At 33.2% G+C, this 16278-nt stretch overlaps 1 protein-coding gene across 1 annotated transcript; it reads left to right on the top strand.

Annotated features, from left to right (window-relative positions):
- Positions 1–387: 387 nt before the first annotated feature.
- MS3_00001547 (uncharacterized protein) lies at positions 388–6833 on the top strand (the record flags this gene model as incomplete). The annotated part of the gene is made up of 4 exons (XM_012940409.2): positions 388–546; positions 2712–2807; positions 5487–5580; positions 6283–6833. The coding sequence occupies 4 exons, from the start codon at positions 388–390 to the stop codon at positions 6831–6833; spliced, it is 900 nt and encodes a 299-aa protein (XP_012795863.2).
- Positions 6834–16278: the final 9445 nt, after the last annotated feature.

Here is a 16278-nt window from a genome sequence, read left to right as displayed (position 1 = left end):
AATTTCCTTGACAAACAATCACATATAATAAACAAAAAGTAATTTTACTGTTAAGACCTAATATTGTGAACAAAAAACATTTAATTACTGAATGTTAAACTACTTAAAGTTTAAGCTCATTATTATACAATAAGTTTTTAGTTATTTTTTATTGGTTAACTGTTTACAGCATCCCTTTTATTTGAAAACAAAAAAATGCTCACATATGATTGCAATATTGTTATCTAATTAACTCCCTTACCCCTCATCTCCATCTATGAATAGAGTAAGGAAATCTAATTTGATTGGATATAAGTATGAGTAATTGTTATGACTTATTCAAAAAATACTATAAATATGATAGTCAATTATATTTGATTATGTAATACAGAATTTAATTTGTATTGAATGAAAATAATAATGAACACTATGGATGTTAATCATATAGAGAATAATGAGAATAAAAAAATTCACTTAATAAATATAGAAACGAATGATATGAAAACTTGTTCAAGAAGAGGTCGAAAATCAACGATTCCACCAGAACTTAGAGAACAAACAAGACGTGTAAGTTGATAGTTAATGGTTATAATGATGATTAAAACAATTCATTTTTGAATAATTTAAGTTTAAGAATAATGGTATTTCAGATATGTAATTTCTTTAATGTTTAAAAATGGAAAGTAGGATTTTATCTTTGATAAATTTTAAAGATCCAGTTGTTGTGAATATAATTTTTATGGTGTTAAATAGCCGGATATTATAAATATTGTCTGCTATGAGATTGACCATTCAACTACAGTATAATGTCACCTTTTAGGTTGCATTTTTTAATAAGTCATTATTTGCATGAAGGCAGTTCAAATTATGAACTAGCTTTCGTGGTAAACTATTGAAGTACTTGTCAGGCATTTTGTCCTAGTTTGATACCTTTCATTATTATACCATCATGATCATTCCCAAAACACAAGCATGAATGTTTAGACCTTGTGGAGAGTAAGCAGCATTTAGACGAATGTGTTGGTATCACAATGGTTCAAATATTGAATTCTGTAGTTCAAAACGTTTTTATAAACCCCCGATATTTATTTCGTTAAAATCGTTCAATCATACTATTATCAGAACGCAATTAATTAAGAGAAAGCTCTGTGCTATCTATATAGCTTATAATTAGCTTGTATATTCAATTAAGTTATGTATATTATCCAGATGTTGAGATATGATAAGCATCCGACAAAAATCAACGGCCTAACCATGTAATTGATTTTATGTGTTAACCAATACTCTCAACTATAACACTAAGGAATACACTTTTCGATTTATAAAATTCTATCCAAATATTGTGAAATCATCTCATCCATTTAATTACTACAATAAAACGTTTTAAGCAGAGATTCCAGGTTGTAATGGTCCAAAAGTACTGTTTATCTAAACTGCATCTGTAAAGAGTTGTCGGATGTTATTATTAATGACTATTTGATAAATAAGGGTTGTAATTTTTGGTTGAATAAATTAATTATTCCATCTTCATATTTTAATGTAAATCTTATTAGATTAAAACAGTAATGATCAGTTTAAGAACTACTTAAATTTAGCTGTGGTCATTCGTTGATTAGTACCTTGTGTAAACACTGTGACGATTTCATTAGATGACTACAATAATTGCATGAGATTAACACAATATTGATCCTTATTTACTTAATATTTACAATGTCGACCGATTATGTGAAATCAAAGTAGATAAAAGTCGAATACGTTTAGGAAATGGATAATTCATGCTACGAATAATAAACGCCAAATAAAAAGTATGAGATGCAATGAATATAGTGAGCGATGGAGTTTGGCGATAAACTGACTCAAAGAATGATAAAGCGTCTTATTTTGTACAACTCATGTAAAAATATAAGCGAGTAGGTAGATACATGCAAACTATATGTATAAAGGAATGCTATAGATTACAAACCAACTATTAACGAAGTCAACTTTGGAGAATAAACAATAAAATAAGTTGGTGTGACTTCCTAGCCACTACAAACTAGTTTGTTCGGTGTGATATAAAAGAATGTTTAAATACTGTATTAACATTCTCACGAAATTCCAAAAGATTAATTATTTGCTATTGCTTGTCAACAAACCGAGGCAGAAGGATTATGACAAATTAATTGAGAATCATATCAATTAGATTTTTACGCTTGTTAGATTGGAATATGAGGTAAATTATTGGTTTGATCATGAAAATCAAACAACTCAGAAAATTGTACATATTTTTTTAATTTTCACCAAAAATCATGATTTTCTACAATAAATCAAGATGATATGGTGGTCATATTGTAAAGAATTGCAGTACGCAACCAAATTTCTTTAGTTTATCAAATATAGGTATACCTTTTATAAAGAATTGATTTACAATCTTATATTCTGAAATAATCAGTAATAGTTTGATTACTATGTACAATTTCCTGAATCAAATTCTACATCAAATGATAATTTTTTATTGGAATCATGAACCGACTGATGTGAGACCACCAGTAAAGACCTAGAATCACTGAACGGCTGTTTCGTCCCATTGTGGGACACTTCAGCAGTGCGCATCCACGATCCCGCTCCTGGCATTTAAACCCAGGGCACGAGAACGCTTAACGTCAAGACCGCTGAGCCGGCATCCAACAGTGTTCATGTCTAACCATTATTAATTGTAGTATTATTTTATGCTTTTATTTTTCTAACTACAGATTAAAAAGCAAAACATTGAAAGAAGTCGTCGTGCATGTATAGCAAATAAAATGTCTGAATTACATAAATTAGCCATGAATTTGATTGAATTAAATGTAAGTTATCAATTATTTAATGCTATCTAACGAGTTTTATGTATTATCTATATATTATATCCCAATGAGTAGAAAAATTGTATTTTTGACGTTTCGTGACTTAATGTAAGCCACTTCTCCAGAGTAAATAAACGACCGAATGTCAGTTATTTAATTGCTTACATTAAATCACAAAACGTCAAAAATACAATTTTTCGACTTATTGGGAAATAACGATGATATATTTATTATTAACTCTGTAGCCAATTCATTTATTAGAAATGATCAAGTCCAGCCTTGGTATTGATACCTCTAAATTTTATATATCTATTGCATAGTCAATCAATCATTGAATTTATGCTTTTCGTTGATATAACCAATTGTATATAAATGTTTACATTGATAGAATGGATTAGATTTATTTATCATAATTACTTTCAAGGTATAAATAAGTTGTGGCAGTCGGTATTCGATATAATTCCTAAACTTCGTTTACTGCTTATCTTGATAACCGTTACTAGATAACGCCCAACGGTGTATAAATCAGAAGACGAATACGAAGCGTTTATTATTGCTCCACACACAGATAACCAAATCCACAGGCGCACGAAGCAAGAATGATATGCGAGTGCCGAAGCACAAGCGTGTCAATGAACAGAATTAGTATATATATATTGATTACTATGTACAATTTCCTGAATTAAATTCTATATCAAATGATAATTTTTTTATTGGAATCATGAACCGACTGATGTTAAACCACCATTAAAAACCTAGAATCATTGAACGGCCGTTAGGTTATGAATTATCACCAGATCTATAGGAGACTTATTTTTAAGTTAGTTACTAATGTGCAATTAAAGTTACTATTTACTTATGTTTTTGTGCAGGTTTTAACACACTTTGAAGAATATTCTACTTATTAGGTTGTTGATGTTGTTTAATCAAAATTCAGAAACAAGGATGAAGCGGCTATCTATTGCTCCTAGTATAATATTTTTTAATAATTTGATGTCCATTCGGTATGATTTCAGTTTCACGCCATGTAATACATTTACAAAATCATTTCAATAACTTTATATCAGTTCACGTACATTTGAGTTCATATTTAATTTAGTTAAGCCCTTTCATTAACTTAGTAGAGTCATTCGTACAACAACAACAACTTTTCTATACCAATCTACCTTTATTATATGTATATATATATATATAAGGAAATGAATGCGTCATCGAATCATTTAGGCGACTAACATTAAAGCTAGCAGAATGAATATGCGCGTAGGCGATAAGCAATACTCAAGCATACATATTCAGAAAAGCACAACCAAATAATAAAAGTAGATTGGTATAGAAAAGTTGTTGTTGTTGTACGAATGACTCTACTAAGTTAATGAAAGGGCTTAACTAAATTAAATATGAACTCAAATGTACGTGAACTGATATAAAGTTATTGAAATGATTTTGTAAATGTATTACATGGCGTGAAACTGAAATCATACCGAATGGACATCAAATTATTAAAAAATATTATACTAGGAGCAATAGATAGCCGCTTCATCCTTGTTTCTGAATTTTGATTAAACAACATCAACAACCTAATAAGTAGAATATTCTTCAAAGTGTGTTAAAACCTGCACAAAAACATAAGTAAATAGTAACTTTAATTGCACATTAGTAACTAACTTAAAAATAAGTCTCCTATAGATCTGGTGATATTTCATAAACTAATGAATAAACCTAATTGAAATGTAGATAATAATTCATCAATAAAAATGAATGAGTTCAACGCTATATATCATTAATAAGTTATTCATCAGAATTATTTCATTTACTTCCCTTTTTTTTCAAAGAACTATTCAAGAACATTAGTCTAGAAGTAAATTTTAGTATATAACGCCAAAAAAAGCCAAGAAAAATATACATTAACGGTATTATCTTTCTTGAGATAAATGTATCTGTGGCGTTTATGTTTTATTTTGTGAACTGATATTTTACCATTGATGAGAGAAATCAAAACATGAGTATCTGTAGACATCGGAGTATCTGTACTAGTTTGTATTATTAGGAGTAATATTTTAATGAACTACAACACAAATAGAGGATAAACAATGTATTAATAAAAAAAATTACAGAATATCGTGGTAGAATATAGGAACCACACAGTAAGTAATTCATTTGCCATTATTCCAACAATCATCCCAAACTTCATCATTCATTCATTGTCACAACAATCACCCTCTGTTCCCATTCACTTCGATTCGTATTTCCCTAATTTCTTCTACCAGGAATTCCATTTTGACTGGTGCTATATACTACTTATGTCGACACAGTATTATTATCATCATTATATCATTTGGCATTTCACTTCAACATAAAACATACAACAATAAATGAAGTTATAGCTAAGTAATCAAAGAAATGATAAACAAAACACGAATTATTCAATTGAAATAATTCTAATTTCCTCAAGTTTTTCTATCCAACACATTTGGAAGATCATAGAAAAGATTTGAATAACAATTATGATCATTATGAAAGTTTTTAAAACTTGAATTTGATTTTTCTTGATATTTGTTAACTGAAATTTATTACTATTTCTTTCGATGAATATGTATCTCCTACTGAATGTTATCATCACCATGCATTCACTCATGTTAACTCTGCTCAATATTTTTTTTTCAAAAATTTCTTTCCGTAAAGATATCAGAACAACAAAAAACGGAAAAAGTGGATATATTAGGCATGTGTTATGAAGTGTTTAAAAATGTGGCAGTATTATTAAATGAAAACCCAGGTTAGTTTATTGCTAATATTATTCTGTTATATGGTTTAATGGTTAAAATACTCAAATTTCTATAATTAAGTTATAGATTGAAATTGGATTTTATCTACATTAAATTATTCCATCTGGTTAATATCGTTATTGCTTGTATAAAAAATGTATTTCAAATTTGATGTACATAAACCTGTATTTGGCAGATAAGTTACACTAAATTAAGTTATTTTAAGGATGCATATATACATCATTTACAGAGAATGAGTTATGCCCTATAAACTCTAACTTTTGCTGATCTGGATAGTTTTATGGAAATAGATCATCCATATTTATTGAATATTTTAATCGATATCTAAGAGTGAACTAGGCTGTTTTCATCACTAAATTTAATTTTGATTTAACTGAATTACATACTTACCTACGCCAGTTAAGCCTCGTGGAGAAGTGTATAGGCCGCCCACCAGCATTTTCCATTCAACTTTATCCTGTGCAATCCTTTCCAGTTGTTTCCAGTTTCTATTCATCCTTTTGATAATTTCGATATAAACTATATATGTATAATGTTGTAGTTTAAAAAAATATATTACTAACTATTGTCACCAAAGTAGTTTGTGACAAAATAGTTATTTGTATAGAAATGACCTGAATAACTTTCCAATAATCACTGAAATATCTGTTTTGTTTTCTTTTGTATTTTATTTAAATTTAATTGTTCTATAGAATTGAAAGAGAAATTAAAACAAATGTGCCATGAAGTTAGATTAAAATTCTTTAATAAACAGCATGATATATCCAATAATCATTATGATATAACCGTTAATAAATCAAATCAACCTATTACTCATTCAACTATTCATCAATCACCATCATCATGGAATAAAGAAAATTATAATCCTACAAATCAAAGTTTATTAATTCCTTCTGAATTGAGCGCATTTACACCTATAAGTAAGATAAAAGATACTAATTTACATAATTTTAATCAATTAAATTATCAATCTACACCAATCCAATTACCGTTTATTATAAATGATAGTGGTTATTTTGAAATGAATCATTCATCACCTTCATTCATTCATACAAATCCTATTCATTTAAGAACAGTACATATGTCTAATGAATGTATTTATACACCTCAATCATCATCTTTACAAATGAATTCTATTATATCAAAATTACAATCAAAAGAAAACATACTGGTGAATGAAATGCATACAAATCATCATGAAACGACTAAAGAGAATATTATGTGGCGGCCATATTTAGACTAGAAGTAAAAGATGAAATATTATTTTTTTATACTACTCATTTGTATTGATATATTGATCTAGGACTTCCTTACATGGAGACTATCTTAAAGATCTTCTTTTTATTACTTATCCACAATTCACTTTATTACTCATTAGTTACTTCTTTCTTTTTTTTAATGAAAGCACAAGAGAACTACACTAATTAAAACCCAATTTTATATTTTATATTTATACATGTACATTGGTTTACACTTTAGATAAATCAGTTTCTTTTTAGTTCAATTTTTAGAGTTGCCCATGTTGAGATTATATTTTTGATATTCTATTTCATCTATAGACGAAATAAAATTTGTTATTTCTAAAATTTTGTTTATTATATACCCCATTAAAACCGGAAAGAAAATGCTGAGTAAAGGAGATGTAGCTTAAAGTTTACAAGAGTTCATATTCGTTAATAATGAACAATCGTATGTCATAATGATTGAAATCAAAATGAAATTTGTGATGACTCAATCGTGAAGTGTAATGAAATTATGCGACTTGTAGTTAACGCGTCAAACAACTGGGATATGCCTGTTATCACTACTCCTTGATTGTGGACTTAGAGAAAAGCAACACATTGAATTGAGATGTTATCAAGCATAAATCAGAATAAAAGCTCCCTTTTTACACTGTTCATAAAAGCGAGAGGAACTCCTCTGACTAAGAGAATTATTCCTGACTGATTTTTTTATTTGACGAACCATTCTCATACACTCATTTCTATTTATTTATGCTGTGTTTTATCTCCACATTATTTCATTTTTTTTATTTGTGTGGCATATTTATTTAAAGTACGTATTTGCTTGATTTACATAATATACTGGGGAGTACACAAATAAAACACATTATCTTACTATATTTGCGTATATTTCTAGCTTAACAAGTAGCATTTAGTTGAGAGTTTAGGAAACGAAATATTTAATTATATATATCATAAAATGATCGCACAAACCACAATAATAAATACATCTAAAGTATTTTTCATTTTTCAAAATTTAGAATGTTCCAGAATATTCCTCGAAAAAAGCTCAGAACGGCCTTAAAAACCCTAGGAAACATTTTATCCAATCGGCATTGAATAGAAAATAAAGAGCTACGTGTCGAACTTCCTATCGGATGATTATCTATATTGTTACCATGTTTAGTAGAATTGCAGAACATTCCAGAAACCCAACACTATCCGAAATTCTATAAATACCCTAAATTTTCTGTTCATAAAGGAACCGTAGAGTAAAGCATTCTTTCCCATTTTGCGCTCTTTTTCTCTGATGTTCAGCTTGTCGTGTAGAGTTTGCCTGGTTTCATTTGAAGAGCTTAAGAAACTAACTCAAGCGTCCAGTCATAAGATTTATCAATATTGAAAGACAAAAACTAACATTAAAGGCAAAACGGATAAAAAGTATAGATTTAGTTTTTTCTATATAATTTGCCAGGAGATTATAAAACACAAATAATGAATTTCGGAGCAGAGATATATGATGACTAGCAGTGGATTCCAGGACACAAGTTTCGACAGACGAACATACCTGGGTCCAAGGGTTGACCCATACTCCGAGACTCAAAGCAAGTACCGTTCGCATCATACATCATCGCTTTTTTTAATTAGCTACTGTGCCCATATAGCCACTGGCTTGTGCGATGGGCTGAAGTTTTATTCATATTGTATCGATTGCTTAAATCATCCAATTAACATTAATGACTTCCAAAAATAAACGGATAGATTGTAGTCCTAAATTCAAAAAAACATCAGAATTTGAGATCTAGTTTTTTTGACTGGAGATAAAAATATCAACCTATTTATTCAATGGCTTAACATTATAATACCTGATGGAATACTAGTAATCATATTTATGATACCACGTACAGCGTTATTTCCACAGTCGTTATAAGTCCCCGGTGGTTTCCTTTCTAAGGCTACATGTTTTCTCATGAATCCTGATCTCATGTCAAATTGTGATAGTAATTATTTTTAAACAAACAACTTTCTTCACAAAATTATTGAAATAAATTATTTCTAGAAAATCAGTATTCAAAATGGTTTTAATAAATCATTTGAACTACTAATAAGTAGTTAACTAGATTGGGCCAGATTTTCTCGACAAAAGGCCTGAAGATTTGAGTTCAATGGGTTTTGTTTACAAAGCACATATTTTTACTTGAAAAAAGGGGCTGAAATTCTACTAGCTGACACCTGAAAATGGATCAGACAATGATATTAAGAGACAGGAAACTCGTAAAGTTTATCCTCGTATCAAATAAATATTCATTTGTGAATTAGCGTGTTTGTTAACCTCTGTTTAATCCCTAATTTTGATAAGAACCATGTAAAATTGTTCATTGACCAACTTATTTGTGAACTGGATTTGATATGTTATATGTCAGTAGTTACGATCTGAAGTGAAAAATCCCACTCATAAAAACGACGGTTACCATTTAGTCACACATCGCACATTCATCCATCCAATCACATACCTGGATACCAAAATAACCTGCATAAGCCCAGTTATCTATTTTCTCTTAGATAATGAAAGCTAAGATCAAACTGTTAATTTGTTTGTCCATAAGCCATTTACAGATTGTCAAGGATCATTGAGTCATACTATGTAAATCACACAGAGAAACAGGGGGTTTATAGTATAAAACCATTGGAGAACTGTGAAAAACTAAGGGGCATTGGAAAGGTTATTAAAACTAGGCTCTCACATAACCTCACAAAATTGAAACAAAATCTTGTAGATCACCTAAAAATGCGATAAAAACCAGTTAAAACACTAAATTTAGTGAAGGGATCCTTTCTCAGCAAATTTGCCATTAACCTGTACAGTCTCAAGAAAAGATGAACAGTGAGCGATCATGGTGACGTAATGAAGTTCACATTTTGCGTATTGAAACCTCACTAGTAGTCAACTTAAGTAAGTCAATTGGTGGAGAAACTAGCTTATAGTAGACATTCTGGGTACACAGTTGACAACTATTTCAGTTTTCTTTTGGTTTCAATCCCTACAATTCAACCAAGGAATAATTTTGTTAATAAAGTCTATTTTGCAGGTTATTTAATTTGAGAAGTTTTAGTTAACTTTCTTATTCTGATGAGAAATAATTATAGGTTATTATCCCAAAAACCATATGAGTAGTGGGGTTCATCACATACTTACTTACTTACTTACTCACTTACTTACTTACTTACTTACTTACTTACTTACTTACTTACTACTTACTTACTTACTTACTACACTACTTACTTACTTACTCACTCTACTCACTCACTTACTCACTCACTCACTCACTCACTCACTCACTTCACTCACTTCACTCACTCACTCACTCACTCACTCACTCACTCACCTACTCACTCACTCACTACTTCACTCACTCACTCACCTCACCACTCACTCACTCACTCACTCACTCACTCACTCACTCACTCACTCACTCACTCACTCACTCACTACCACTCACTCACTTCACCTCACTCACTCACTCACTCACTCACTCACTCACTCACTCACTCACTACACTCACTCACTCACTACACTCACTCACTCACTCACTTCACTACCCACTCACTCACTTCACTCACTCACTCACCACTTACTCACTCACTCACTCACTCACTCACTCACTCACTCACTCACTCACTCACTTCACTCACTCACTCACTCACTCACTCACTCACTCACTCACTCACTCACTCACTCACTCACTCACTCACTCACTCACTCACTCACTCACTCACTACTCACTCACTCACTCACTCACTCACTCACTCACTCACTCACTCACTCACTCACTCCACTCTACTTCACTCACTCACTCACTCACTCACTCACTCACTCACTCACTCACTCACTCACTCACTACTCACTCACTCACTCACTCACTCACTCACTACTCACTTACTTACTTACTCACTTACTACTCACACTTACTCACTCACTCACTTACTCACTCACTACTTACTCACTACTCACTCACTTACTTACTTACTTACTACTTACTTACTTACTTACTTACTTACTTACTTACTACTACTTACTTACTTACTTACTTACTTACTTACTTACTTACTTACTTACTTACTTACTTACTTACTTACTTACTTACTTACGCATGTTGCTCCTCGTGAAGGAGCATAGGCCGCTCACCAGCATTCTCCATCCAACTCTGTCCTGGGCAATCCTTTCCAGTCCTTTCCAGTTCCTATTCATCCTTTTCATATCTGCTTCTACTTCCCGACGTAATGTGTTTTTTGACCTTCCTCTTTTCCGTTCCCATTCAAGATTCCAAGTCAGGGCTTGCCTACCGATGCAGTTTGATGATTTGCGTAATGTATGTCCTATCCATTTCCATCGTCTTTTCCTAATTTCTTCTTCAGCTGGAAGCTGATTTGTTCTCTCCCACAAAAGGCTGTTGCTGATGGTATCCGGCCAATGGATGTTGAGTATCTTGCGTAGACAACCATTTATAAATACTTGTACCTTTATGATGATGGTTGTTGTAATTCTCCAAGTTTCAGCTCCGTACAGTAGAACTGACTGTCTTGAGGTTCGTATTGAAGATCCTCACTTTGATATTGGTTGAAAGTTGTTTTGAGTTCCATATGTTCTTCGATTGTAAGAATGCGGCCTTTACTTTCTCAATCCTCGCCTTAACATCTGCATCTGAGCCTCCTTGTTCATCGATGATGCCACCAACCAGGTATGTGAAGGATTCTACATCTTCCAGAGTTTCGCCATCAAGAGTGATTGGATTGCTGTTCTCCGCTTTGAATTTGAGGACCTTGGTTTTCCCCTTGTGTATGTTGAGACGTACTGATGCAGAGACTGCTGCTACACTGACTGTCTTCATCTGCATCTGTTCGTGTGTATGGGATAGGATGGCTAGGTCAACTGCGAAGTCCAAATCGTCTAAATGGTTCTGAGCTGTCCATTGTATTCCTTGTATTCCTTCTGATGTCGAGGTCCTCATAATCCAGTCGACCACCAGAAGAAAGAGGAAGGGAGAGAGTAGACAGCCTTGTCTGACTCCAGTCCTTACTTGGAATGCATCTGTCAGCTGTCTTCCATGCACGACCTTGCACTGTAGTCCGTCGTATGAGTTCCGGATAATATTGACAATCTTCTCAGGAACTCCGTAGTGTCGAAGAAGTTTCCATAACGTATTCCTATCCACACTGTCAAATGCCTTTTCATAATCAATGAAGTTGATGTATAGTGACGAGTTCCACTCAACTGATTGTTCGACGATGATCCGTAGTGTCGCAATTTGGTCTGTGCACGATCGATCCCTACGGAATCCAGCTTGTTGATCTCGAAGTTGGGCGTCTACTGCGTCTTTCATCCGATTCAGCAACACTCTGTTGAAGACCTTCCCTGGTATTAACAGTAGTGTAATGCCTCTGTAGTTTTCACATTTGCTCAGATCTCCTTTCTTTGGAATGTTGATGAGGTGTCTTTCTTTCCAGTCCATCGGCACGTGTTCCTCCTCCCAAATCTTCTTGAATAGAGGGTAAAGCATGTTTGTAGTTACTTCGATGTCTGACTTCAGTGCCTCGGCCGGTATGTTGTCGGGTCCTGCTGCTTTCCCGTTCTTGATTTGTCTGACGGCCATTCTGAATTCTTCCGTCATTGGTGGATTGACGTCTATGGGAAGATCTGTGTGTGCCGCTTCGATGTCCGGTGGATTCATTGGAGTCGGCTTACTCAGGAGTTCCTCGAAGTATTCCACCCATCTGTTCCGTTGTTGTTGAATTTCGGTGATTGGCTTGCCTTCTTTGTCTTTGACCGGTCTCTCTGGTTTACTATATTTCCCTGATAGTTTCTTCGTTGTATCGTAAAGTTGTTTCATATTTCCTTCTCTTGCAGCGTTTTCCGCTGTCGTTGCTAGTTCTTCCACGTATTTCTTCTTGTCGGCTTAAACGCCCTTCTTCACTTGCTTGTTTGCTTCTATGTACTCAGCTTGTGCTTGGACTTTCTCTGTTCGTGTTCAGCTGTTGTTAATTGCTGTCTTCTTGTTCTTCCTTTCTATGATCTTGTCCAGTGTTTCTATAGAGATCCATTCCTTATGATGGTGTTTCTTTAGGCCCAGAACCTCTTGACACGTTGAAGTTAATGCTTCCTTGATGCCTTTCCAGTTGTCCTCCATACTAGTTTCTTCTTCCTTCAGTAGATCCCGTAGGGCTTGGAACCTGTTGTTGAGAGCTATCTTAAATTCATTGAGTTTGTCGGTACCTCGAAGGAAGGCTGTATTGAACCTTTGTATTGCTGTTTGTCCACTTGTCCAGTTCTTCTTAGCTTCAGTTTTAAATTGGCCACAACTAGGTGGTGATCTGAAGCTATGTCAGCTCCTCTCCTGCTTCTCACATTTTTCATTGTCCTTCGGAACTTTTTATTGATGTAAATATGATCTATCTGGTTCTCTGTAGTGTGGTCCGGTGAGATCCATGTAACTTTGTGTATACGTTTGTGTGGAAATATTTTGTCGCTTATAACAAATTTTTTGAATGCACACAGATTTGCAAACCTTTCCCCATTTTCGTTTCTCTCTCCCAGTCAGTCCATGTCGTCCCATGGTATCTTCATATCCAGTGTTGTCTACTCCGACTTTGGCGTTTAGATCTCCCATCAGAATGGTGAAGTCCTTTCTTGGGCACTTCTCTATGATTGATTGCAGCCTCTCATAGAATTGATCTTTAATGTCGTCGTTGCTATCATTAGTGGGTGCATAACATTGGATAATATTCATTGTGATCCCCTCCTTCTTTGTTCTGAATGATGCTTTGATGATTCCGGATCCGTGAGATTCCCATCCTACAAGTGCATTTCGTGCTACTTTGGACAGCATAAGAGCGACTCCCTGAGTGTGTGGAGCATTGACCTCTTCGTGACCGGAGTATAGCAGCATCTCTCCCGTATTTAGCCTTTGTTGTCCAGTTTGGGTTCAATAGGTTTCGCTGATTCCCAGTACTGCTAAGTTGTATCTCCTCATTTCCATTGCTATTTGACTGGTCTTCCCGGTTTCTCACATTGTCCGGACGTTCCATGTACCTATAAAAATTGTTGCTCTGTTTGTTAGAATGGGCATCGGCCTCATGACTTCCGAAGGAACTCGGCTTTCATCATGAGGCGTCATAATCCTTCTAAATGAGGATCTTCCAACTTCCAGGGCAGAGTTAAAATGGCTTGAATTATTTTTTCTGATTAGTGTTTTTTAGTGGGTTAGTTTCGTACGAGATACCCATACCCAACCCTCCTCCTTTACCTGAGCTTGGGACCGGCAGTAACTCTAGAAGAGCTACAGATGGAGTTGTTCACCACATAGTTTTACTAAAATATCAACTTTTATGAGTAACCGCTTCACACCCGACACGGTTGAACTGCACCAGTCACGGCTTTTCACTGGTACTCAGAGAATTACCTCTCGAAACTAGTCACTAGTGAACACATGATATTATTTTAAATCAATATAAACTCAACAATCTCCACAACCCTAAACCGATAATTATCATGTGGTGATTAGTGACCGGCTTCGAAAGGTAAGTCTCGGAGATCTAGTGAGAAGCCGTGACCAATGGGAATACTAACTTATCGACTTATTCATTAATATAATCTGATTATAAAGTATTAGCAGTTTCTAAATATTTAAAATGGTAGACAAATTTTATTCACAGAATCAGAATGATTGATACATTTTTCCATTTGATTCATAAGTATCAGTTATGGAACAGAGTAAAGCAAAATGTAAAATATTCTAATTTCTTGTTGACTTATGTTGTAAGATTATTAAGTAACTTAATAATTTTTATATCGAAATTAATACGTTTATTTTTAATTGTAGAGAATAGTTCAGTTTTGAGATAGCTCCCTCCACGAACTAATATGGGCTAGATAATTATTGAAGATCAAGGTGTACTGAACAGTTTCTTTAGTCTTGTTTTCAGTACTTAAGATTTCACCAGGTTTGGATTTAGGACATCCAGATACCTCAGAGAGGTCGTAGCTCTGAGCAGATAATTAGTCACGAACTAGGATGAAACAGTTGCTGAAAATTCTTCGTCTTTCAATTATTTTCCACCTGAGGTTAGTCATTGACATAAAGTATTTTAAAATTCTGTTCGTTAAAGCTCAGCTAGCAATATTAAATAGAAACAATGATCAAAGTTCAATGTTCTTATGCGTTAACATTTGCGCAATTTGATTACTTCATAATACCTGAAAAAGATGCTTCGTGTTTAACCTCAGGGTATGAGTATCACAAATTTAGTTCCATTTTGTTTACTTAACAAATATCGTCTACATGAAACTAACCGTCTTGGTAACTCCCATCTTTACACAAATATCAACACACGACAAAATAACTAATGTCCTCGTTCGAAAAAGTAATTAATATTTTAAGATAGGTTTTTTTTATTCTAGCAATGATCATTTGTTTGCTAAAATGAATTTGTAAAATAGGTAATGAGTGTTTGGTGGGGTTGGTAGGTCTAAGCACGTGTTTTCTCTTCTCAAATATTCAACTGTCCATTAATCAATTACAATGAATAAATAATTTTAACTGTTGCTGACTGATATAAACCTTTATTGAACATTTGACAATCTATCCAAATATATCCTTAAAAAAATGATCTATTGAATAGTAAACATGAAGGGGTGTTCGATATTATGAATTAGAAATGTAAACAATTATGAAATTCGAAACGTGATGAGAATATCTACTGACCGAACTCATCTGTTTTAAATAAAAGCTTTTAAATTTCATTGTTTATATCCAGATGATTTATAGTAAAGGAACTTCAAATTCATGGAGATTTTGTAGTTTAATAACTACAAAACTACTGATTTCTTAAATAATTTATGGAGTTTTTCATGTCCTTGTTCAAGAAAGTTAATGATAAACAATGATGGGACAGTAACAATAAAAAGTATATCTTCTTGAATGAGGATTAATTCAAACGAAATGTTCTACTTAACTTGCTGTAGCAGTAAGTGGTTAGATTGTTCAGAAGTGTGTTATTTTGACCATTAAACAATTTCTAGGGGAAAATTTTGAATCCCAAATTACGGCCTTGAACCTACCTTACATTTATTCTCTAGTCTATTTATTTGTGTAATGATTACTTCATAAACCACGAGGACATCAGTATTTGAAAACAATTTTAAATACCATTTAGTTGATTATGAATATTGATTTTAACGACATTGGACGATCGTTGTACTATGAAATACAAACCATTAGATTCCAACTTAGTGTTTTAAGAGTAACGTACTCTTTATGAGACTTTAAGTTACTGAGTTCGATTCTCTACTCGGTCAAGTATATATAAACTATGTATGTCTGAATTAAATTATTCATACAGTGAAGGCGGATTTCGTATTTTAGGTTCATCGGGGAATCTAAGGCGAGAAGCTACTATGTAGAGGGCTAA

This window comes from Schistosoma haematobium, chromosome 1 (genome assembly GCF_000699445.3).
Source record: "Schistosoma haematobium chromosome 1, whole genome shotgun sequence".
Classification (NCBI taxonomy): domain Eukaryota; kingdom Metazoa; phylum Platyhelminthes; class Trematoda; order Strigeidida; family Schistosomatidae; genus Schistosoma; species Schistosoma haematobium.
Note: the sequence above shows the minus strand (reverse complement) of the source record. Positions and strands in the feature narration are given on the sequence as shown.